Here is a 27,329-nt window from a genome sequence, read left to right on the forward strand (position 1 = left end):
AGCTTCCCCCAATTCTGTCGTATTGTAGGTGTTTCTTCAGTCAGATATTGAAGAAGTTGCGATGAGAATGTGCAAGCAATTCTTAGATGAAGGAAAGAATACACTTGCCATTGCCTATGATGATAAGAGTATGATAGCAGGCCCAGGAGGATGGCTTACAGAAAATCCATTTGGAGTTCGGTCTGATTGGGAACGACATGTCCTTGCTCGCGGGGCTCCCATGTATAGATTGATGTTGTGTAAAAAGATAGCCGGTGATGTAGAAAGGCAATTATATGACACCTAATAATATTATTTTGACATTCGAATAACTACCAAGTATCAATTACTGGTGATGTACTTTTTTTTTTTTTTTTTTTTTTTTTATTTTTTTGGCGGAAATGTACTAAATTTTAATTATTATAAGTTTTACTAATTAATAATAAAAGATGTTGTTGCTCAAAGTTTTGCATCGGCATATGTATCTAGAAGAAATGTTTCAATTAAAAATATATGCAGGGAGGTGAATGTCTCAGCCTCTAGCAACTAAAGACTTTAATATCTCTAGCAAAGGACCAATCTATAAATAAAGATAGATGTAAAAAAAAAAGGAAAATAGAATTGTAAAAACAAAAAAAAAATGTCACGTGACTCCAATAGAAAGAAATAAAAAAAAAAAAAAAATTGGTTTTTGCCAACCACTTTTGCAGTACAATGTCACATACTTTGCAGTAAAATGCCTCGAAAATTGCAAAGTCTAGTACTCCCTCCGTCCCCGAAAGAACGACCTATTTGGCCTAATTTTAGTCCTAAAAAAAATGACCCATCTATAACTATAACTAAAGTAGAAACCACCGACGACATTTTTCCCCCAACCTGGACACGTGTCACTTTATTATAAAAAATTTTCCCGCCCAAATTGTCTTGCATGTTATACAAATATTAAAAAAAAAAACAAAAACAAAACAAAAATTATTATTATTGGATAATACTAGATACACATTATTATTTTTTTTATATGTAAAAAAATGATAATTGAAATCTATGACAATAAACTACTTTTCCTAAAATTGAGGGATAGATGATGTTCTTCATCTTCTGAGATTCTGAGCAATCTTTATTTATTGAGTACAGTTATTTTTGTTCTTATCCCAAATCTTATCTACTTATCTCTCTCTCTCTCTCTCTCTCTTTTTTTTTTTTTTTTTTTTTTTTTTTTTTTTTTGTGTACTCATCCGAATAAATAAAGTTGTATAATTTGCAATTTTTGGGTGTAAACTATGTACTTATACTCATATATGGGAAAAGGTTGAAAAATGCACTATTCCAATATAACGTATATATGTACCCGGCCCTCTGAATTTTAGCAATTTTATGAATTGATAAAATATTAAAACTATCAACATCATAATTTAAAATTTAAATCAATTAATTTTACTATAAATACATGGGCATCTTACGAAATCATAACTTATCCATTTTATTAAAATACGTAATACCTCTGTTTCGCAAACATAAGTATTAAAATGGCAGAAGTATCCAATTTCGTGGAAGAAATTACACCAATGGTGGGGATCATGACTATTAAGATTTAAGATAAGAATTGTACGGTTGTGGAAACCTCCAAGTTTTGAAAATCAAAATAAAGATGGCAGTATTGAAATGGTGTTTTTAGATGAAAAGGTAACCAAATATCTAATACTAAATAACTCATATATCATATTTTTAATATACTCTAATCATCTTATCCGATTTTTTTGTTTGCATGTATAGGGTAGTAGAATTCAAGCTACAGTTAAGAAGTCTTTGATTTGAAAATTTTCTGATATGCTTGCGGAAGGCCACTTACGTATCATTGGTAATTTTGGTGTTGGGGAAAACAGCGGAGATTTTAGGGCAACACACCATCTCTACAAGATTAATTTTTTCTACTCAACAACTGTTAATGTTTGTGAAGAAAACTTACCCATCCCTCTACATGGGTTTAACTTAATATCATTTGATGATATATTATCAAAAAAATTGGATGATAAGTTCCTGATAGGTAAGCTATATAACTCAATCTATTTACTAATATTTAAAATATTCTATGTAATACGAATACATTATAAAATCAATTTTATAATCATGGGATTTTTTTGTAGACATTATTGCACAAGTTGTGATAGTTGGTTCCGTTGAAAGTATTGAACGAAATGGAAAGGAAACTAAGAGGCTTACTATAGAATTGAATGATATTAGGTATATTTTCTTTCCTTTGGCACTTAATATATTTTACTAAACTACATTTTTTTGGTGATTTATATAACATGTATAGTTTCATGAATATTACAGGGCTACAAAACTAACATGCACTTTATGGGATCAAATATGCAGAAGATGTCTTCAACTTTTTTGAAACTAATGATCCAATGCTTGCTATTCTTATCCTCCAATTTGGAAAAATTAAGAAATGGAGAGGTATCGAAAAAATATTCAATTGTATTTCACAAAATGATTACATATATTATTATCTAAATAAGCTTATGTTGTATGGTAATTTATAGGTGAAATGACGTTGTCAAACACATTATTTTCTACACGAATATTTTTAAACGCGGATGACATTGATGATGTTGTTTTATTCAAATAAAGGTTAGTTAATGCATAAACTTATCATATGATGCTTTCCCTTTACTATTTTTAATTAAATATTTATATTGGCTTTCGTTAATGTAATTTGTATTCTAATGCAAGGAATGCTTTTGTTCGTAGGCTCACACAACCTACCCAAAGCTCAATCTCTATGAGTGATGAATTTCTTCAATTGCATGATAGAAAAACATTAGATGAGATACCTGAAATTGACAAACCAATGTACTGTATTGCATTGACCACAATTGTAAGGGCCTGTTCTCTTACGTTGAAATTCAGTTCAGCTCAGTTCAGTTCAGCTCCTAATTTCCTTCTCTTATAAAATATTCATTTCAGTTCAGTTCATGTTTAGTTCAGTTCAGTTTAGTTCAGTTCAGTTCATGTTTAGTTCAGCTTAGTTCAGTTGAGTTTAGTTCAGTTCAGTTCATTTCAGTTCAGCTGAGTTCAGTCAATGAGAACAGGCCTTAAGTCTCCAATTGGATCATGGATGGTATTATTTAGCATGCAAAAAATGCAAAGAAAGTAACATAAAACAATGAAAAAATATTTGACAATAATGGTGAAAAGTCAGCCACTACTTTCTTCTACAAAAAATGCAACAAATCGATTGTTGATGAAGATGTAATTCAAAGGTTGGTATACATGTATATAGATATATTACGCAATAGAATTATTCATTTTTATTTATCAATGATGGAATTTGATATAATTATAACCTCATACAAATTTTTAACCAGGTTCAAAGTTCAGATTCGAGTAATTGATGAAAGTGGTAGTGCATCATTTGTCATGTTTGATCCGGAAGTAATGTCTATTGTGCACAAGTCTGCTTATGATTTGAAGGACTATTTATCAAAGGTGCAGTTATAGTGTGTATATAGGAAGAAACTTAATCAATCACCTCTATTTAAGAATGGCTATACTAACTATTTACTTACCAAATATATAAATTCAATAGGTTGATGATATTGATTCATGTCTAGAGGAACTCAACAATCTTGTGGGAAAAAAGTTTCTTTTTAAAGTTGAGATTTCTGATTACAACCTCAAGCAAAAGTGGGAAGTTTATGCTATAAATAAAATGAGTGATAATGATGACCTAATGCAGTCTTTCTTAAGTACTCCTACCATCACTAAGGTTTATATTATATTTTTGGATAAGTTAATTTTTTTGCTGTAACTTGATGTATGCAATTTTTTTTCCTTACTTATGCTTTTCTTCTTCATAGGATGATGCTTCAAATTCTGTATCAATCAACTACGATGGACATAAAGCAATCGCTAACGTGGAGAAGGTAATGCTGATTACAACTACGTACAACAACAATTTTCAAAAAATGAAAAAAATCAAAAAAAAAAATTAAAAGTATATCAGTTATAAACTTTATTTACTTATGCTATAATTTGTAGGAATCAATTTCATGCGTTGAAGATAATGATCAACTGTTAGGGTCATCTCCTAGCATATCAATCAAACGAACAATAGAAGTTGATTCATGTGACTTTGAAGCTGAATTATCTACCACTAAGAAGAAGAGGGCTGAAGTAAAGATTGAAAAGGATGAGAATTGATACATGGGCTGCAATGAAGTTTATATATTCTGGAATCAAACATTAAGAGGCTGTCTCGTTTATTATGATAAAAAAATTTAGGATTTCCTTTTGAAACCTTATAAGGTTGATGTTTAGTGTTTATGTTTAATGATTAGGATTTTGGAATGACTAATTTTCTATGCATATATCTCTCTCTTTTTTTTTTTTTTTTTTTTTTTTTTTTTTTTTTTTTTTTATGATGAATAGATTTTGGATTTCCTTTTGAAACCTTATAATGTTAAGATGTTCTATGTTTTTTTTAATGATTAGGATTTTGGAATGACTAATTTATATGCACGTATGTTTACTTTACAATAACTTTTCATATAACCTAAATATAAGTGGACATTATTCCCTTATTAAAATGCACTTAAAAAGGAATATACTGACAAAAGTTGTAGAAAAAGATAAAGATTTGGAATAAATTAGTTCATTTGAAATTACGTTAACCTCTTATAAATTTGGCTAATATAGATCCATCCTCTAAAAATGGTTTCATATTTTAACAATGAAGGAAAAAATGCTTAACAAATATTTTGTTAGACTTGAAAACATTTAAGTGTTCCTCAAAAAAGTTCAAATTGTAGCAAAGGTGAAATTATCTCTACAACAAATATTAGATTCCATGTTCTTAAAGGAAACTTCATCATATAAATCACATCTACTTTTACATGGGTACATTATTTATTATAAATAAATAAATTACTAAGCTACTTTTCTAGAATTGTGGATCAATAATTAGGTAAAGGAAAAAAATTAAATATCTCAAACTATTTCAGATAAGAATACTAATAATATTTACATAGGATGCCAAAAAAAAAATTTAAGGAATGAATTATGGCATAATTAGAAATGAATTAATACTAATATCCTTTTACATGGGTACAAAGATAAATAAATAATGGCAACAACTCTTCATATATTTTTGAACTCTTATTGTTATTGTTTTTACTAAAATATTGGACTTTGTTGTAATCTTTATCAACAATACCAAAAACCAAGCGTTTACTATTCAAGTGCAGCCTTTTCCCTCCCATTTTTTAGTCAATTGTTCAAAATTTTAGTTGGTTAGTGCTAATATATTTTCTTTTTCTCCTCATCCCTCTTTATTTCACCCTAACTTATTAGAAGAAAATCAGTCATTTATTGAATAGTAAAAAAAAAAGTCCTTAATCAATGGAGAAAGACAACAAAAAAATGGCAAGGATGAAAAGAAAATTGATATTGACCATAAGAGGCGCAAGACCAACAATACATCAATGCAAGGTATGATTTCCACCTATAGTACTCAATTATTTTGTCATCAACATGTTTGTTTTGCATTTAATTTGCTTACATGCAGTGGCGGAGCTATTAAGGGGGCCTGGGTGGCACCGACCCCCCCATTTTTTATTTTTTTTTATTAAGTTAAAGTTGTAAATTAATAGGTTAAATACAATTTTAATGCAATAAATAACATCACATTAGCTTTGTCATAGTGGTAATGCGTTGAGTTTGGTGAAAAGTCTAGGGTTCCAAGTCTTTATACAAGCATTTTATTTATTTTTTTTATTTAGTGCCCCTCCACCTTAAATATTCTACATCCGCCACTGTTACATGAAACTCAACCGGATGCATTGCAGAAAATTACTATCCGAATTCAAATCAACAATCCATGGGAAATTCATCTGTGTTATCTTCGCACTCTTTTGAAAATAAAAGCATGTCCAGATTTCCACTGAAAGACAAATCAAATAGTACGTTAATTTAATGGAAATTTTAGATTTTAACACCAGACAAATCAATGAAAATTGATATTAACACCACAAAAAAAAAAAGTTTATTTTAACACCAGATAAAAAAATTAAAATTAGAAGTTACCACCAAATAACGGTTTCTGTGACGGAAAAGTGACGTGGGTCCCATGTTTTAGGCTTACCTCCAATTTTCGGACATAGTAAACACGATTCCTCCTCCTTCATTGATTACTTCCAACCATCTTCATTGAATTCGATCTCTCTGATTCTAAATGTACTCAAAATAATATCTTCATCTAGGGCATTCAATTTCTTAAAATTGTGTGGTTGGGGATAGCAGAGTACAAGGGAGCTGTCATTGTTGCAGAAGAATAGCCTTCGAGGATTTCGTCATTCATCTTCAAAGGAGAAAGTTGTTGGCAATCTGAAAATTACAGGTGATAGATTCCAAAGAAGGTATCTTTTTTATCTTTTTACAGCAATTACTGGTGAATGGTTGATGTCAATTTTGCAATTTTATGCTTAATTGGGGTTACTTTTGGCAATTGAAACAGAGAACCCTAGAAAAATCGAATATTTTGAAATTGACTATGCGAATTAGGTTAATTAATGGTTTAGGTTGAAATTTGGGATTAATTAATGAGGGTTTATGTAAATTGATTGTATATGTATGATTTGTTTATTGATGCATGTTGGACTGGATTCTTTGTAGTTAAATATTCAATTAGTGTAGTTGATTAGTAATGTGTTGCTATTATATTGCTTTTAATAATACTATTCTATCTATGTTATTGGTGGGTAGATAATGGGTAACAATGAAGATATGGTTGACATCTGTTTAAGAGTGGGGGGTGCTTTTGTCCCTAAAAGAGTTAGCAAAGATAGACAGTTGCTTTGTTGGTGTGGGGGGTGGTGTTATTGGAGAAGAAAAGTCCAAGTGTCTAAGTTGGATGTACAGGAGATTAGGTCAGCTGCAATTCATGGATTTGTTAATGGTGATATGGAGGTGCCTGTGTATTTCAACTGTTGGTATAGGCAGAAGGGGAAAACCTTTAACACTGGTAGAAGAGAATTAATCAACAGTGATGAAGTGAGGGGCCTTTTAGAGACTAGAAATGGAGAGGGGTATGTTGAAGTCTTTGTCAAAGCATAGCCCAATTTGAAGCCCATATATAACTCAGGCCCAAACCAATCCCCACCCATAGGATAAGGTTAGTAAAAAAGGGAAGAACGGTCAAAGTACTTCTACTGTTAGTAATAGGAGTAGCCCTAGGTTTAAGAAGACTGAAACTAAAAGGGAGGAAATTCCACCAAGGGAGAATTTGTTGAGGCAGAAATTGAAGGGGAAGGTTGCAGAAGCTGGAGTGTCTTGAGCCTCAGCAAAGGCTAAAGCATTGGTGTTTGAAGAGCAGGATGTTGGTAAAAATAAATCTGATTACTCTAGCTCAGATTACAGTGATGATGACTTAGATTGGGAACCAGGTGAAAAAGAATTTAATGAAGGGGATGAAGAATGGTTTATTGAAGGGTCTAAGGAGATCTTAGAGAAGGTTAACAAGACTTTGAGGAAACTGCAGGGCAGTGGCATAGATCAAGGTATTGTTAAAGATAAGAGGTTAGATTTGAAAGATGACCTGGATATAGGAACAGTCAGGATCAATCAAGAGGCTGAAGATGGTGATTTGGAGAGTTCCAGAAGCTTGTGTGGATCTGATTCAGAGGAGGATATTGCTCCATGGTTTAATGAAGATGTGGACTTCCTGAAGCCCATCCAGCTGCAGCTAAGGCAGAAGTTCAAGAATGCTGCAATCTTGAGAAGGGTATTGAGACTGCATGCCATACAAGAGAGGTATGAGTTTTATTTCTTGCATAATGACAGTAGGAGGATTACAGTATAGTGTAGGTATAGATGTGACTGTAAGTTCAACAGTTATACTTGTAGAATGCTTGCATGTACATGTGTGGGGGGGAGTAAAGTGTCATTTTAAGGTGTATGCATCAAAACTAGTGAAGCAGGAAACTTGGCAAATTAAAAGCTGTAAATTGAAACACACTTGTCTTATAGTGAAGAAGAACATGATATTACTGCTGAATACATAGCAGACAAGTACTTAGAGGAGTTTAGGAGTAATTTTGCATGGAGAATTAAGGATATTAGGGCTAGGGTTCTTAATGACTTGGGAATTGAGGTGACATACTTTAAAGCATGGATGGCTAGGTGTAGGGCTAAACTCACCATATTTGGTTCAGCAAGGGAGCAGTATACTAGGGTGTGGGATTATGGAAGAGTTGTGATTAAGTATAACCCTGGTTCTGGGTGCAATGTGGTTGTGGATGGTATAGACAGTCCTGAGCCCTCTTTGTTTTTGAGAATGTTCATTTGTTTGAGGCCTTTGAGAGATGGCTTTGCTAAGGGCTGTAGGCCAATGATTGGGGTGGATGGTTGTCACCTCAAGGGTGCATATCCTGGACAAATCCTGGTGGCAGTAGCTAAGGATGGGAATAACAACCTATTCCCTCTAGCTTGGGCAACAGTGGAGGAAGAGAATAAAGAGAGTTAGGGTTGGTTCTTAGAGTCTCTTATGGCAATGTTCACACATGATCAAGGAGCAGGGCTGACAATAATGTCAGACAGGCAAAAGGTAAGAGTTCATGTTTTCACATATTCATTTTTAGTTGTTAATCTTATCTTTATGTAAGTAATTAGGACAACTTATTCAATTTGTGAATGAATATGCTAGGGTCTACTGGAAGCAATGGCTGAGTTCCAAAAGCTGAAAAAAGATTCTGTGTTAGGCACATTTGGGCAAACTTCAAGCTCAAATTCCCTGGGTCAACATACAAGGAACTGTTTTGGGCAGCAGCCAGATCAACAACTGAAGTAAGTAATATTCTCATACTCATTTAATGTTTGTTCTTGTCTTGCTTTTGAACTGGTTCCTGTGCTAAATTTGCTTACATTATTGTCAGTTTAAATTCAAATTTGTCATGGACTCTATCAAAGAGTTATCACAAGAGGCATATGATTATTTGGTGAACATTCCCACCCAGTCTTGGTCAAGACATGCATTTTCATCTAACTTCAAGTCCAACATGTTGTTAAACAACATGTGTGAGACTTTCAATGCAGTCATCAGGCCTGCCAGAGATAAGCCTATCCTCACCCAAATGGAATGGATGAGGAGGTATGTAATGAATAGGAACAATGAGAAGTGGGAGGATTCTAAACAAATTACAAGCAACCTTACCCCTTATGTGAGGAATGTCTTAGCTAGGATAGAATTTGTTGCTAGGAAGTGTGTTGTGCAACCATCAAGAGATGAAACATTTGAAGTGCAGTTGATGGATGATCAAGAGTGTGTGGAATTACAAAAGGAAACTTGTACCTGTTATCATTGGGAACTAACTGGGATTCCCTGTGTGCATGCTTATTCATGCATGATGGACATGAGGGGTGACTAGAGGCATATGTGGACCCTTATTACACCATGGACTTATACAGGAAGGCTTATGAACCACGTGTCCAACTCATGCCTGGTCCTAAACACTGGGAGAGAGTGAATATGAGGTAACCACAGCCTCCTGCATTTAAGGTACACCCTGTAAGACCAAAGAGCAAAAAAAGAAAACTTGAACCAGGGGAATGTTCTACTGCAAGTGGACAGCCAAACACAGCAAAGAGGAAGAAATAATGCAGTAAATGTGCAGGTTTTGGTCATTATGCCAAGACCTGTAAAAACCCTGCTGCACCAGCAACTGTTGAGCCAAGGCCACCAGGCAGACCACCCTCTAATACTCCTTGGATGGTGGAGGAGAGGAAGAAGAAAGAAGTTAAAGCTACCAAAAAGGTATAACACTTGAACCATGTGTTTCTGTACTTTTATTAAGTTGGTTCTGCAAGCTGACTTAGTTATTCATTCCTAAAACAGAGCTCAAGTCAACCGAGCTCAACTCAGCCAAAGGCAAAGCAGCAGGTTAAGTCAAAGGTCAATGCTTCCTCCAGCCAGCCTGCAACAACTTCAGTTCAACAACCATCACACACAAGTGTGATAACAAGGGGCAAGCTGCAAAATATCAAGGGTGTAAGCCTCACTCAGTGATGTAATAGCTAGAAAACAATGTGTTTTTATGTTTCACTTATGTCTGTTTTTTGTTGGGTTGTCATTAGCATTAGCATTTGAACAATCAGAAACTTGGGTTAGGTACATTTTGTATGGCTGTCATTGCCATTAAAACAGGTTGAAGTAAACACCTTTTGGCAAGTCTTTATGAATATTTATGTTCACTTCACCAATTCCCCAATTAATCCCTACTTTAATGCATGCATGCTTTCAATTTCAAGTTAAAACCATCATAAATGAACAACAAACACATGATAATAAATAGTTGGAATTCATTCACTAAAATATTTGGAAATTTGGAATTTCATTACACAAAAGATCCCAACACTTCAAGTCACAAAATGATAATTCAAACACCTACTTCTATTAGCTTACAACTACACACCCCTAACCATTAGGAAAAATACACCAATTGACAAACTAATACAGATAGCCATGCTCACCCATAAATAATTCACTAAAGAGACCCCCCTGCCTTGCAGTCCCTGTTCATTCTCTTTCTTTCAGCATTCAAAGCCTTGCATCTCATCTTCAAATTGTCAACTTCATTAAGTAGGCACCTCCTTTGCCCACTGATTTCATCAACTTCCCTTTTCAACTCATTCACTTCACCCTTAAGCAACTTCTTATCCAACAAGAGGTTGTTGATAACCCTTGTTTGCCATTCTGTCCCATCGGGTTGATCAACCCATTCGAAGACCTTGCACCCCCTTGATTCTGTGACTGGATAAAAAAAACTTGCAAGCTCTAAACTTCCTCCCTGGATTCTCCCTAGTCCAGCTAGTTAGCCTCGCCATTGCCACTCCGTAGTTGCATTTTTTCTCCTTTGAAGGGGAATAGCTCAAAGAAGACATAATCTGCATCAATTGAGGATGAATATAACGTTTAGTGCTTTGTACACATACGAATTAAAATTCTTAACAAAAACTTTCAATTAAAACTTATTAACATGAAAATCCCTAATTTCATTTTCAATTAAACCCTAAGACCTGCAAATTGTGCATTTACATGACTAAATTACTAATCCAATCACCAAATCCAGCTCAATTTAAACAATAATTAAATACCAAACAAGCTCAATTTGCCATTACATTGGATAAAAGGTGCGATTTTGATGCATGAACAAAAATACCTGTTACTACCTTCAATTCCTCCCTCGTACCAAGCAAACCCTAGAATTCTTGATATGAAATCGCTTTTTGGAATGAAATGCGACCAGAATCAACTTATGTAATCGAAAAATTTGCTAACAAAAGAAGAAAAATGGAGAGAATCGTGCATTTATAAGAGATTTGTAAAAACTATCCGTTGGAGTGGGGTCCAGTAATAGTTCCGTTAACAAAAGCAAGATTTTGGTGATAAATTCTAATTTTAATTTTTTTTATGTGGTGTTAATTTTTTTTTTTTTTTTTTTTTTTTTTTTTTTTTTTTTGTGGTGTTAATATCAATTTTCATTGATTTGTCTGTGTTAAAATCTAAAATTTCCTAATTTAATTTCAATTTATCATGTAACACCTATATTTATTTTATGTTACATGAGACTAACCTTTGAAAATTAATTAGCTTTCATGACACCTCCATCAATAGCCTTGACACACTTGCGTGGATGTCCTTCATCTGAGCAATCTTTTCCAAGTAGTGGTATTGTCAATACCGGAAAACAAGTGATTCAAAGTGCTTCTACTATCAGTCATGCTGTAAAGAACATATCAAACGTAACTGATGATTCACTACAACATAATCTTGATGCTACTCTATGCAAAAAACATGTAAGTGATAATTGTAAATTTAAATTTTATATAATTCAATTTTATGTAAAAACTATTTACTTACCTATTTTGATAAATATTATAGTTTCCGGTAAACCTCGATTGACAATTTTGGACCATCGTGATTGTCCTTTTCAAAGTGGTCAACTGAGAATTGGATCTAATGCCTTAAGCTCTAGAAAGCATATCATTAGAAATGACACTTTCAGCCGAAAGTCTCCCAGTAAGTCAACTTTCTTCTCACTATTATTCTGATCAATTTTATTTATATATTGTTTATATAATAACACTGTACATACCCACTTTATTAATGGCACCCTCAATGGTACCAGTCACACCTTTATCAAGGTACTCTTGTCAACATCGACCACCTGTAATCAACCATGATAAAACTACATTGCCGTCAACAAGCTACAACATAAATGTTTGTAGAGATACAACTCCGGACAATCAAATCATTGCAATGGACGAAGTGCATGAGTCCATGATTAAATGTTTTGCCTTAAAAATCACTAAGTACTTTTGTATTTTTTTTATATTTGGTTTTAACTTAAGTGAGCACTCATAAATTAAACTACATAGGGTCTTTTTCAGAAAATGCGGAGAGTGGTAATAATGTGGAGAGTGATAATAATGTGGAGAGTGATAATGATGTGGAGGAGGATATTGATGATATTTCGATGCATACAACAGGTTTCTTCTTAATTTATAATGAAGCACATCTACAAGCATCTATTAATACACAACATTATAATATTTTTGTCATCATAGTTGCAAATTAATTATTTATATTCATGTTAGGAGAATATTGGGATATTGGAGATCTAATATGGACATGCACATCTTGTGGTGCAAGGATGTGGTATGAAGAGAGTTCGAAAAGATAGAAGATCATCTCAACCGAAATTTTCATTTTGTTGTATGCGTGGGAAAGTAAAACTACCTTTATTGAAAGATCCTCCTCTAATTCTTAAAAGGTTTCTTGAAAATAAGGATGCTAAAAGTAGACGCTTTATTAAAAATATCCGCCTCTTCAACATGATGTTCTCTTTCACATCAATGGGTGGAAAGGTCGATTATTCTATCAATAAAGGTCGCGGGCCATATGTGTTTAGGTTACATGGACAAAGCTACCATAGGATTGGAAGTTTACTTCCGAACCCAGGGTCATCTCCAAAGTTTACAACTTTACATACATGATACTGATAATGAAGTTTTGAACGGAATCTCTTCAGTTAGGTTAGTTTGATAAAATATTTTTAACCATGAGAATATCTTACTAATAAGAAATTTTGGTCCCTTTTCATTACTATAGATACCCTATTTTTTTCTTTTATTTATGTTTCAAATACATGTGTAATTGATATAATTAAAGTTCGCGAGATAACTTAGATGCATATGATGCTGATATTGTTGAGGATTTAAAGAAAATGCTAGATGAGCATAACCCTCTAACTTAGTCATTTCGGATGGCAAGGGATCGATGTGATTCAAATGAGTGTGAAAATATCAAGCTAAAGCTGATTGGAAGAAGGGGTACATATGGAAGGACATACAATCTTCCAAGTGCTTCAGAGGTGGTTGCACTCATTATTGGTGATATATGCAGCTCCCATGATGAGAGAGACATTGTTCTTGAAACACAAAGTGGATCACTGTGCCGCATTAATAAGCTACATCCTGATTATCTTGCACTTCAATACCCATTATCATTTCCATATGGAGAAGATGGATATAGAGTTGATATTTCATTGGGAGATACTACTGAAGGAACTTCATCAAGAAAAAGAACAAGATTGAGTATGAGAGAGTTCTTTGCTTTTCGAATTCAAGAGAGACAAAATGAAGATGCAACAATACTACTTGCAAGAAAGTTGTTCCAGCAATTTGTGGTGGATTCTTACACTATGATAGAAGCACATAGATTATCTTACATTCGAGCTAATAAAAAAAAACTTAAGATCTGAAACAATAAAAAATTTAGCTGAAGCTGTTCATGAAGGGAATACCAACCCTTCCTCCATGGGAAAGAGGGTATTTTTACCATCTTCATTCACAAGTGGGGCTAGATACTTGGATCAAAACTATCGAGAAGCAATGGCTCTTTGCAAGTCTTATGGCTACCCTGATTTATTTATAACATTCACTTGCAATCCTAAATGGCCAGAGATCACTAGATTTGTGACAGAAAGGGGTTTACAACCTGAAGATAGACCTGACATCCTTTGTAGGATATTCAAAATCAAATTAGATCAACTAATTAAAGACTTGCGAGATAAACAAATCTTTGGTCGTGTCCAAGCAGGTTTGACTCTACACTTATATTTTTTTATTTTGACGATTTTTTTACTTTAATTCTTTTAGGAATTATACCATAAAATATGTTCAATTATTATCAAAGTAATAATGCAATATGCATTATAAATTTTGTTTGCAGTTGTTTATACAATGGAGTTTCAAAAGCACGGGCTTCCTCATGCTCACATATTGTTATTCATGCATCGTGATGACAAATTCCCTAATCCAGTGGATATTGATAAGATCATATCAGCAGAGATTCTTAACAAAGAAGAGTTTCCATAATTGTATGCAGCTGTTAAGTCTTTGATGATACATGGTCCTTGTGGAGCACTAAATATGAACTCACCGTGTATGAAGGACAAAATATGTTCAAAAAAATTTCCCAAAAAATTCCAAGAGAGAACAAGTGTTGATGAAGAAGGTTATCCTATTTACAGAAGAAGAGATAACGGAAATACAGTGGAAAAAAAGAATTTTTTTAAATAATGGGTTTGTGGTTCCTTATAATCCAAAGCTTCTATTAAAGTACCAAGCTCACATCAATGTTGAATGGTGCAATCAATCTCGATCTATTAAGTACTTATTTAAGTATGTAAATAAGGGGCATGATCGGGTCACAACATCCATTTCTCAAGGTCAAGGTGGATAAGATGAAAATAATGGTATTGTGGATGAAATAAAGATGTATTATGACTGTAGGTATATTTCTCCATGTGAAGCTGTATGGAGAATATTTGGTTTTGACATTCACTATAGATATCCTCCAGTACAAAGATTGTCTTTTCATCTTTCTAGTGAGCAAAGTGTTATTTTCGAGGATGAAGATTCAATTGATTCTGTTATCAATCGTCCAGGGATTAATCAATCAATATTTTTGGCATGGATGGCATGTAATAAGGTGGATGAAAATGCTAAAAATCTAACTTATGTGGATTTTCCTACAAAATTTTTTTGGAAGTCTAAATTAAGGAAATGGGAACAAAGACCAAATGGGTTCTCCATTACAGGAATTCATCATGTTCACATCGGTTCTGGTGAGTTATACTATCTGATGATCTTATTGAGCAAAGTGAAAGGGCCTACTTGCTATGAGGACATACGTATGATACATGGAGTAGTATACCCTTGTTTTAAAGAAGCTTGCTCTGCATTAGGATTATTGGATGACGATAATGAGTACATTGAAGGCATAAAAGAAGCAAGTTTTTGGGAAACTGCTAACTATTTATGAGCTCTTTTTGCAATGCTTTTACTATCTGAGAGCCTATCTAAACCTGAGTTAGTGTGAGAAAAGACATGGATATACCTTTCAGATGATATTCTTCATAAACAACGAAGGATTTTAGGAGTTCACGGTATTAAGTACTTCCTCTTTATCTATCTGTTGACGGTTTGTTTTAGTACATGTAACCTAGCAAAATTGATGCTTATATTTAAGTATATTGCTTCATTTATCAATTTAAATTATGGAATGACTTTCTATGAAAAGAAAAATTCATTTATGTGTGGTACTTAATAAGTTTATGTCATCTACATTTTTCTATAATGAGAAATCACATATGTATTATCACATTTTTATCAAACCTTTACAAAGATCCTTTAGTAATCGCTTGGTTTTTGGTGAATTCCTCAAATGATACATGCAGATGTGCGTCTTAGTGATGCGCAAGTAAAAAATTACACTTTGGCAGAGATTGAGAAGATCTAAAATAGGATTGGAAGTAGCCTTAAAAGATACTCTGACATGCCTTATCCAAATGAAATGATCATCTCAAAAGCCTCCAACAAATTGATACAAGATAAACTTTGCTATGATAGGGCCACTTTACAAAATGAACACAATATTCTGTTGTCTAGCTTAACTAATGTTGTGCCTAAATTTTTACTACAGGTTGCTAGGTTGCAGGTCACAGGTTGCTAGGTTACAGGTTACAGATTGCTACGTGATCAGTTACCTGGTTCCATGTATTAAACAAAATCAAACAAAGATATTTCCAAGGAATATTCTAAGAGAATCCAAGTTTAAACGAAGTCAAAGTTGTTATAAGTTTTCCTACAATCAAGGAGGAAATATTTCCCATCAGGTATAAATCAATTTGAAATGTTAAATGTATCTGCACCATAAATAAGTCCATATTCGTTGAAGACCAAATCAAGGAGTCAAACTACTTCTCCTATTTTCATGGAGGACACTTCCACTATTCTCCAACTAACCACCAGCAAGGAACAAGTCAAAAGGCAAAGGATAAACACAAAGAGAACATGGCATGAATCTCGAAGCTGAACCTGGTAGCTAGCTCCTACTTTCAAGGAATCATCAAAGAAGCTGTTACAAGACTTCAAAAGGCTCCCCTATTATAAATAGGATAGAAGACTGTTGTAAAAACACAAGATACGAGCCCTAGGCAACATATTTCATAGTCATTAGCAATTAGTATTAAATTACAGATTCATTTTTAGTCACAAAACAACCTGTATTGTACCTGTAATTCATTCTCAAACTAGTAGATTGGTGGACTCAACGCCACCCGCAGTTTTTACCCTTATTCCTGGGGTTTTTTGCGTCATCATCTTGTGTCTCTTCTTCCCTTTCCCCTTTGTTAATCTTTTGTAGGTTATTCACCCCCATTCTTTGAACCTACGCTATCATTCACATCCTCATTAATCTAGCTGTTAACCTATAGAACCAGGTCGAATCTAGCGAGCAGATCTTGGCCAAAACAGTTTGGCGCCGTCTGTGGGGATACAGTTAGATCAATTTGTCAATTCTTCATCACGGTCGGAAATCCCGATCCCAATCCGAATATGAACGAACTAATCGAGCAATTGCAGGAAGAATTGAGAGCCTCTCGGGAGCGGAATTAGAAGCTCCAGGCCGAGTCTCAAGCAACCCTGGAGAAGTTCCAGGCCGAATCTCAAGCATCCTTGGAAAAGCTGACCAAGGAGCTTGAATCTGTCAAGAGCAAGAAAAAGAAGCGGGTCAGAACCGAGGATATCCCTCAATTATCCATGATTTCATTCGATGAATCTGAAGGAGAAGATAGTAATCCCAAGAAGCTTGGAAAGGAATCAGGTGAAGAGACTAACTCTATGGCTGATAGAGTAGCTGTTCTCAAAGCCCAAAGCCGGAAAATGATGAAGCTCTTGAGTCGGCTACAAGGTGTGCCGAAGCCCGTGGCTTATGAATCTCCTGATGGATTTAATGAGTCTCCTTTTGTGGAGGAGATTGCGCGAGTTCAGATTCCCGAAAAGATGAACATACCAATATTCCCCAGTACGATGGGACCACTGACCCTCAAGATCATGTAGCTCAGTACAAGCAAAGGATGTGGCAGCTATCAATCCCGTGGGAGCTTATTGAGCCTACCATGTGCAAGTCCTTTGGCGCTACTCTATCTGGACCTGCACTCCAGTGGCTAATCAACCTGAAGTCGGGATCTATCAGCAGCTTCTCTAACTTGGCAAACAGGTTCTATCAACAATTTGCAACTAGCAGGGAGCTGGAGAGGCAGAGCAGTGACCTGTACCGCGTCGTCCAATAGCAGAATGAGACAACTAGAGAATATTGGAGCAGGTTCAACAAAGAAATGGTCAGCATTAAGAACTGCGATCACTCAACATCCATAGAAGCATTTCGCCAAGGCCTTATTTATCAATCTAGGTTGTATTACGAGTTGACCAGATATCCATGTGCTTCTTTTGAAGAAGTTAGGACCAGGGCCATGGCTGAAGTTCGTGCAGAAGAAGATGAATCCATCTAAGTTCTCGTTCTGGAGTACCCGCATGTAGTTGGGGGCAACCTAGGAAGGCCCATACAAGGTTGTTAAAGAGCCTAAGGTAAGCTAGTACCTAGAAGCTGGAATGTAGCACATCTAAAAACTTGCCATTTCTAAGAACCTTCTAGGTTGTCTCCAGGTTTCTTCTAAATTTCTTTAAATTATTTCTAAGTTATTTTCAAGTTATCAACGCATTATATCTAACCTGTTTACTACTTCTAAGTTATTCTCAAGTTACATACATCTTCTTTCTAAGTTAGTTATTAATAAATATATATATATATATATATATATATATATATATATATATATATATATATATATATATGTTTATTGCTTTAATTTGGTTATATATTTCCGTCAAATCAGTAATAATATAAGCATCGGAGGGCCATTAGCGGCAACACCAACGATCATCTCTAACCTACTTCCTTACAGATTCAATTGGACAACCTGAATCCTAGGGATACAATCTGAGTTCTAGGTACAGCTACAACCTGCCAAAGCTGCGAATGAACCTAGGGCCAATGCGCCAGATATCAATAACTTTCAAAGCTACGAATGCACTAAGGGCCAATGCGCCAGATATCAATGACTACCAAAGCTACGATGTACTAAGGGCCAATGCGCCAGATATCAATGACGACCAAAGCTACGACGTACTAAGGGCCAATGCGCCAGATACCAAAGATATTCAAAGCAAAAGCACAATCGCAGAACAACGAAAGTCAAATCAAAGTCTACTTTATTCCAAAGAACCTAGCATCGAATGTCCAAAGTCTAAAGATAAACTAACCTTTCCCCATGAGCAAAGTAAAACATATTTTCAAAAGCTAAGATCAACGTTTTAATATTAAGAAGTTGTTGTAACTTTTCGAATCTAAAGAATTATCTTAGGAAAATTTTATGTCAAAATTTATCTTTCGAAATCATTTAGCTTGCCTCATAGATGCAACAGGTACATCCAAGAGACAAGCTGGGGGCAAACTGTTGTGCCTAAATTTTTACTACATGTTCAGATTTCTGCAGGTTGCTAGGTTGCAGGTCACAGGTTGCTAGGTTACAGGTATTGCTACGTGATCAGTTACCTGGTTCCATGTATTAAACAAAATCAAACAAAGATATTTCCAAGGAATATTCTAAGAGAATCCAAGTTTGAATGAAGTCAAAGTTGTTATAAGTTTTCCTACAATCAATGAGGAAATATTTCCCATCAGGTATAAATCAATTAGAAATGTTAAATGTATCTGCACCATAAATAAGTCCATATTCGTTGAAGACCAAATCAAGGAGTCAAACTACTTCTCCTATTTTCATGGAGGACACTTCCACTATTCTCCAACTAACCACCAGCAAGGAACAAGTCAAAAGGCAAAGGATAAACACAAAGAGAACATGGCATGAATCTCGAAGCTGAACCTGGCAGCTAGCTCCTACTTTCAAGGAATCATCAAAGAAGCTGTTACAAGACTTCAAAAGGCTCCCCTATTATAAATAGGATAGAAGACCGTTGTAAAAACACAAGATACGAACCCTAGGCAACATATTTCATAGTCATTAGCAATTAGTATTAAATTACAGATTCATTTTTAGTCACAAAACAACCTGTATTGTACCTGTAATTCATTCTCAAACTAGTAGATTGGTGGACTCAACGCCACCCGCAGTTTTTACCCTTATTCCTGGGGTTTTCTGCGTCATCATCTTGTGTCTTTTCTTCCCTTTCCCCTTTGTTCATCTTTCGTAGGTTATTCACCCCCATTCTTTGAACCTACGCTATCATTCACATCCTCATTAATCTAGCTGTTAACCTATAGAACCTGGTCGAATCTAGCGAGCAGATCTTGGCCAAAATAACTAATGAGCAAAAAGAGGTGTATGGAAAAAATAATGAGTGTTGTATAAATTGGTGAAGGAGGTGTTTATTTTCATATATGGCCATGGAGGAACAGGAAAGACATTTATTTGGAGAACTTTATCGGCTGCTATCCGTTCTAAAGGTGATATTGTGTTAACAATTGCCTCTAGTGGGATAGCATCTCTTCTTCTTATTGCAGGGCGAAATGCACATTCAAGGTTTTCAATCCCTATTAATGTGAACGAAGAATCGACTTGCAACATACGACCAGGTACAAACTTAGCTCAACTAATAAGTAGGTACCTTAAGATGGCAGGTTATAATAATCATGAATAAAGTAGTATTATTACTGTCAATTTGGATTTCATTGATCATTGATTTGTGTTTAATATCAGTTGATTTAAGTATCATAGTTGTTGTGATACTTTAGAAAAATAATTTTTTTTTTAAGATTCAAGGGTTTTTTTTTTTTTTTTTTTTTTTTTTTTCACTTTTGAACAGAATGAAACACAATTTGAGCTATTGTATATTTGTATTATATACTCTTATGGTCTGTTTGGTATCAAGGATTTCATTTGAAATTCTGATTTGGGCCAAATGAGTTGTTTGGGTAATACAAAAATTTGAAATTCTGATTTGGGCCAAATCCAAGCCATGAATTAATTATATCCAAATCAATGAATTGCAAATTCTATCTCATAAGATGTCATTTCAAATTCTCACGGGTAAAAAAAATTACCCCAATTTCTCTCTCCTAGGTCTTTTTAGGTTTCTCCAATTTTTTTTCTCTCTCCTCCATTGAAGCAACTTCTTAGCTCTCTCTCCTCCGTCGATGTACTCTGTATTACTGAAGATTCTATCCTCCATTAAAGCAGCTTGTTTGCGTTCTCCTCGATCGAAAAGTTACTAAGGGTTTTTTTTTTTTTTTTTTAAAAAAACAATTTTCAGACCACCGACCACCATTGATATGTTAATTTGAATCACAATTTGGGTTGATTGATGCCGATTTCTCATCTAATTGGGTCAACAATTTGGGGATTTGGATGAACATGAGGAGGAATGAGATTTGGATGAACAAGTTGGGGGATTTGAATGTCAGGGAAAGTAAGCAAGGAAGAGAGAATTTTGATAAATTTGAAATTCTAAGTTTTTTCCAAACAGAGAATTTGGAATTGAATGTCATTAATTCAAATTCCAAATTTGAAATTCTAGATTTCAAATGAAATGATTGAATCCAAACACAACCTTAGTGGAATTACAGTATTATTTCTCATTTTATGATTTACAGGTACAAATTTAGCTCAACTTATAAGTAGGGCTAAGCTCATTTTTTGGGATGAAGCACCCATGAGTCACAGGTTCTTCTTTGAGGCTTTAGATAGAAGTTTAAGGGATATCCTAAGAACTTCTAATCCAAGAAACTTAGAGCGGCCATTTGGTGGAAAGGTTATTGTGTTTGGAGGTGACTTTCGACAAATATTACCCGTCATTCCAAAGGGAACTAGACAAGATATTGTTTCATCCACAATAAACTCTTCTTATTTGTGGAATTTATGTAAAGTGTTAAGATTGACCAAAAACATGCGACTTCAAGCTAATCTTGATTCAGATTTGAGGGAGTTAAAGGAGTTTTCAGAATGGATATTAAAAATTGGTGATGGGAGCATTGAAGATCCAAATGACGGGGAAGCAATTATTAAAATACCAGATGACATCCTTATTAAAGATAAAAGTGATCCTATGGCTTCGCTAATAGAATGTACATATCCTTTTATACTACAAAACCTTAGTAACCCTGTCTATTTTCAAGAGAGGGCAATTCTTGCTCCAACCCATGAAGTGGTAGAGATAGTGAATGAATACTTACTAAAGGTAGAAGGAGAAGAAAAAGTATCAATAGTTCCGACACCATCTACAATCCAGGGAGTCATGATGATTTGTATTCTCCGGATTTTTTAAATAGCATTAGATGCTCTGGATTACCAAATCACAAGTTAAAGCTAAAGGTAGGTGTCCCAGTAATGTTAATAAGAAACATTAACCAACCTGAGGGCTTGTGCAATGGTACTAGATTACAGGTAATTTGGTTGGGCAATCATGTAATTGAGGCGAAAATCATCACTGGAAGCAATATTGGGCACAAAGTATTCATACCTCGCATGGTTTTAAGCCATCAGATAACTGATTTCCTTTCAAGATGCAAAGAAGGCAGTTTCCATTGGCTCTTTGTTTTGCAATGACGACAAATAAGAGTCAAGGTCAATCCCTTTCACATGTTGGACTATATTTACCAAGTTCGTGTTTAGTCACGGTCAATTATACGTTGCAATTTCAAGGGTGAAATCAAAAAAAGAATTGAAAATTCTTATTTGGGACGAGGAAGGTCAGATCGATTGTACTACTACTAATGTAGTATACAAGGAGGTATTCCAAAATTTGTGACTAGGTATTGCCGTAAACTATCTAATATTTTCGTAGAAGAAATTAAAAGATTTGTCATTTTTAACTACATATTTTGATGATTTCTACAGTAATGTGTTTGGTATTATTTGTGATCTTTTTGCTACAGACATTGCAGACATTCCATCACACATTGCATTAAGCAAGAAGGGGTTGTTGACCTTCCTAAAAGAAGGTAAATCAAGAGTTATAAGCTTATGATAGAACTAACTATTGAACTAGAATTAATAATACAACTATGCTCAATTGCTATATATAATCGTTTAGCATAAACAATGTGAAAAAAAAAATTGATACTCATATCATTAAAAAGTAATCCTTATCAAACTAAGACTATACTTTGAGGAAAATACATATATAGTATAAAACAAATTAAAGCAGATGTCGATGCTTATTAATTAGCTAATATCAAGATTACTCTTATCAAACTCTAACACATGATCCAAAATTGCAATTACCAAATTTTTAGGAGTGAAATTAAAGTACACAGTACCTTAGTTTTCCACAGCAAAATTGTATTGTTAAATAATTGAAGTGGACTAAAAATTATATGAATGTATAAAACATGATTCTTACCTTTCAATTAAAATTTCAGCATGCAGAAATCGAATCGAGCTTCGACATTAATAAGGCTTAAGATCTCGGATATGAATCTCCTGCGAGTATGATATGCTCATGTTCTACAATTTCTTGAAGAGGAAATGATAAAATATCTGAAATTTCATTAAAAAAAAAAAATTCTACTTTTATTTGGTAGAAGTTATGTCAGAATAATGGTAAATGGGTTTGCTTTTCCTAATTTACTTGGTGGGAGTTGCACCTTAATTCTTTTTCCTTTATTTTACTACTTTAGAGTTGCATCTTAATTTTTTTTATCCTTTATTTTACTTAGAGTTGCATCTTAATTCTTTTAGTAATATTTTTATGGTAATTTATTAACCAACAATTTTTATTGATATTTAAAAGATATAAGACCGGTGATAAAAAAATAAAAAATAAAAAATAAATAAAAAAAACAATAATGTTTATGATCCCTTAAATCGAAAAAGAAGTTCTAATCACGCCTCACTGTCACAAATTAATTTAATTATATGTTAGATTATAAAATGTTTAACCGTGCATCGCACGAGTACTAATCTAGTTAGCATTAAAATACCCACCAATTTGCAATAATATTTGTGCAAAATTAGCTTCCCCATATAAAATTTTGTTTTTCCATATACTTTTATTAGTATCTCTCTCTACTTTTTTGTAAACCCCATGTAAATTTATTTTTCCGATATACTTTTACTTCTTTTTATTTAACTTTATTAATACCCGTGAAATCCACCCAAAAGGGTCGTTCTTTCGGGGACAGAGGGAGTACTATTTTGTGAGTTTTTATGAAATACCAGCAACATAATAAAGTAAACCAACAATAACGTAAAATTCAATGATAGTATCTATAACAACTTTTTTGGTATGAATGAGTTTTTATAATAAAAATTATGCAATGAAATATAATATAAATATAGATTGAAATGTTTGCATTTACTTCATTACTCCTACTATGTTAATATTTTCCAAATTATTATTGAACATCAAAGTATATTATCTAATGTCTAGTATCTAAAACTATTAATTTGCTTTGTTCAACTTTAAGTTTATGAATAAGATTAAGTCTTTTTAACAAAACATAATAGACATGAGATGTGCCATTGGAATAACGGTTCAAATTAAAGTATAATAAGCATGAGGTCTGGTACCTATGTTACATTGACACAGGTACAGGTATCTGATATTGGTACGGATCCGAGTGTCTGCTTCCTCATTTAAAAAAATTTAGGACACGGGGACACCGTCATAACTTTGGACTCAGGTACGGATACGACAATAAAAGAAAAAAAAAGGATAATCGTAGAAAGTCCTTATAAAAAAATTAGCAATTTTTATTTTAAATTAGACTGTATAATGTACTGTGTACAATACTACTACTTTTTTTTTTAACGAAAAGTAGTACTACTACTAGTCTACTACCTAAGTACCTAATATAATAGTCTAATACTGCCAAAACTCTTATTGATACTGCCAAATTTTAAAAGCATATGTTGAAATTTCTGTAAAAAGAAAAAGTGGAGTGTGGGTCCAATAAAAGACTCCACCATTCATTTTTTTTATTTCTCTCTCCTCTCTCCTCTGTTAAGATCCAAGACAACTATTCCATACTCGAGAGCCAAATGAAGTGTCCCGAACGGATTTCATACCCGGGTCCGTGTCGGGTCATACTGACCCGGGTATGAGGCCAAAAATGGCGTGTCCAAGTAACATAGTCGGGTACACCCAAAAATCTGATTTTTAACTTTTGATTTACTTTCTTGACTTTTGACCAAGTTAAGAAGTCATAGAGTCAGTGAAGGGTCTTTGGGCTTGTTTGATTAAAACATAACAACAATTGGCTATATCACACCAGGGCCCAATTATATATAGAGACCGAATTTGAAGGTTAATGGGTGATTTTAATTTTCAAAATAGAATTGGCTCTAAGAAGCATAACTGTACAACATTTATAAGAGTCAGCCATAACCGCTCCATTTTGCGTATGAATATAAATGTCGGGTCTAAAAGGACGAGTGCATATAGGCGCTTAACACCTATAGGTTAAGCATGCATGCATATAGGAGGGCATTATGGGGTTTTTATTTTTATTTTTTTCATTTGATATTTTTCTACAGGGGTACATTTTTGTGTACTATAATGTATCATTAAAGTATAAGTTGTATTAATAGTACTTTTTGTATAATATTATGCATGTAGTGATACTTTTTGTCATCCTATGTCGTTGATTATTTTCTCCTAAAATACCTACCTGTAGACACCCATTTGTGTCTACCCAAAACCAAACCCAGTGATGAGTACCTTTCGCGTCGAATCATAATCGAATGAAGTGAAAGTGTGGAAAGTTTAGTGTTGCAGATAGTTTTAATTTCTTTTCTTTTCTCTCTGTGTTTGAAAACCTATTTTAAGAAAACAGCCAATCCAGTTTGGTTGGTCCATAATATGGGTCCAATAGTAGTGTAGTTGGATAGGGATTGAAAAGAGCTTTCCAACGATATATTATAAGAAAAATTCCGATGAATATTGAGGGAGTTATGACCAATTTACTGAACTGGGCCCGGTTTGAGCCTTATATGCGGCCCAATGATCTAGAGGAGGGCTTAATATAGATTTATCATTCCTAATGCAATTAGGAATGGTTTTAGTTTTCTAGATTCTTCTAGAAGGTTCTTTTCATTCCTAATTCAATTAGCATTGATAAATTGACTTTTGTTGACTTTTTAGAGTTTTAATTAAAATCAAAGAACATCTTTGAGGAAAAATACAATTTTATCATCCTGTACAGCAAATTTTATCTGATTTTAAGAAAACGCGTGAATTTCTGAATCAGTGCCAAACGCCAGCTGTAGCGCCCGGCGCTAGCATTGGCGCCTGGCGCTAATGTTGGCGTCTAGCGCCAATCCAATTTTATTTGCGTCAAAACTCTGTTTTTGATATTTTATCTTTTTGGCTGATTTTCTTTATAAATAACGTCATAAAAACTCCGTTTTCATTCATCAACAATCATCAATTCTCATCTACAATCTACCAACTCTCATCAAGGATCTCTTGATTACTCTCTCTTTCTCTTTCTCTCTTTTTCTAAACTAGCTTCCTCTCAAATATAAAAATTCCGCATTCATTAGACTTAGAAACACCTAGCCATATTCGAAGTTGCCTTCGCCCTAGACGTGAAAGGTTTAATTTCTGAGGGTTTGGTCCCAAATCTCTATTTCAATTATTTAATTTAATTGTTGATTTTATTATTTTCCTTGAAGTTACTAATGCGTGTATTTTGTTATTAGAAAGAGGTACGAGGCATCCAAATAAGTACTTTAATGGTTTAATTGATATTATAATATAGAAATCATGTTTAGGTTGTTATTATGATATTCCTAGTATCATGTCTAGGGTAACTTTAATACTAAGTATGATTGTTATGATGCCTTTTATGTTCTTCCTAATATATATTCATGTTAGTATCATGTTAGGGTTAAAGCTTTGATTTTTGATGCTTAGTGACATGCTAGGATTTGTTATTAACCTTGTTAGTATCATGCCTAGGATCTTGCTATTATTATTATGCTTTAACATGAACATGTTTATTTCTATGATTATAATTATTATTCTTATAATAGTTGTTATTATTATGATGACTATTATGTTGCTTTATTTATTTTTATTGCTTGATCACGCCTTTTATGCATGTTTAAAGGGAATTGGTACTTGTAATCACGCTTAATAAGATAATTAATAATCTTGTTAGGGTTAATTTTGATTATAATTCAAGTGATGGCCAATAATAGTTTATTTGTGCATTAATATTCAACCAACATAGATAAACAGGTTTAGGGTTAATCCTATTGATTGCATGTTAGTCAAAAAGCGCACATGAATACGATTAGAATAAAGTAGAGGCTTATTATTAGGGCAGGTTCAATCTCTTTTAGGTTGGATTTGTACCTTCATCCTCGAACCCTATTTGGTTCAAGACCTTATGGAGTTGACGATCTCTTGGATAGTTAAGGGGTGTAACCTTCACCTCGTGAACGGTTTACAAGTTCCTTAAAAAACTTGTTGGTGACTCTTTTTCTCTATCTTTTTTCCCTTTGGACGCCACCGTACTTTAGTGTATGATCACAGTGGGGTTCAAGCTAGGGATTAACGCTTGAAATATTCCCTATAGTTTTTTGGCGACTCCACTGGGGAGGATTTCTATTTTAATTCCTGAATTTGTTTCGGCAATGATTTAGAATGAGTGGATGAGACTCGAAACGTTCTAACTATTTCATGTGCGTAATTTTGATTAACATTATTGTCATATGCATAAAAAAGATCTCATTGGAAATACCATCCGTAATGAGTTAAAACATAGGATTTTACACGTAGGAAATTTGAGAAATATCATTCACAACTAGGACCGAAATAACACTGCGCGAAACTGGAAAATTTTATCGAGCACAGAAAGCTGCTGAGGCATGTAGGAATTAGCGTCAGCGAACAGAAGCTGGTGCCAAACATTTAACTGT

The 27,329-nt window shown here is 33.9% G+C and overlaps 1 protein-coding gene and 1 pseudogene across 4 annotated transcripts in view; both read left to right on the plus strand.

The window, feature by feature from the left end:
* LOC145623878 (phosphoglycerate kinase, cytosolic-like) overlaps window positions 1–586 on the plus strand; it is a 44,909-nt gene extending 44,323 nt beyond the window's left edge. For 3 of the 4 annotated variants that reach the window (XM_081676772.1, XM_081676775.1, XM_081676773.1), the window contains one exon: window positions 29–586. In XM_081676772.1, coding sequence (XP_081532898.1) covers window positions 29–286 — 258 coding nt within the window. In that variant the 3' untranslated portion in view covers window positions 287–586. The remainder of the gene's footprint in view (window positions 1–28) is intronic. The other variant, XM_081676774.1, reaches the window with a different exon arrangement.
* A 919-nt stretch (window positions 587–1,505) lies between these two features.
* On the plus strand, window positions 1,506–22,209 carry LOC145624913 (uncharacterized; annotated as a pseudogene).
* The last annotated feature ends 5,120 nt before the right edge of the window (window positions 22,210–27,329 follow it).

Source organism: Chenopodium album, chromosome 3 (genome assembly GCF_948465745.1).
Source record: "Chenopodium album chromosome 3, dcCheAlbu1.1, whole genome shotgun sequence".
Taxonomy (NCBI): Eukaryota; Viridiplantae; Streptophyta; class Magnoliopsida; order Caryophyllales; family Amaranthaceae; genus Chenopodium; species Chenopodium album.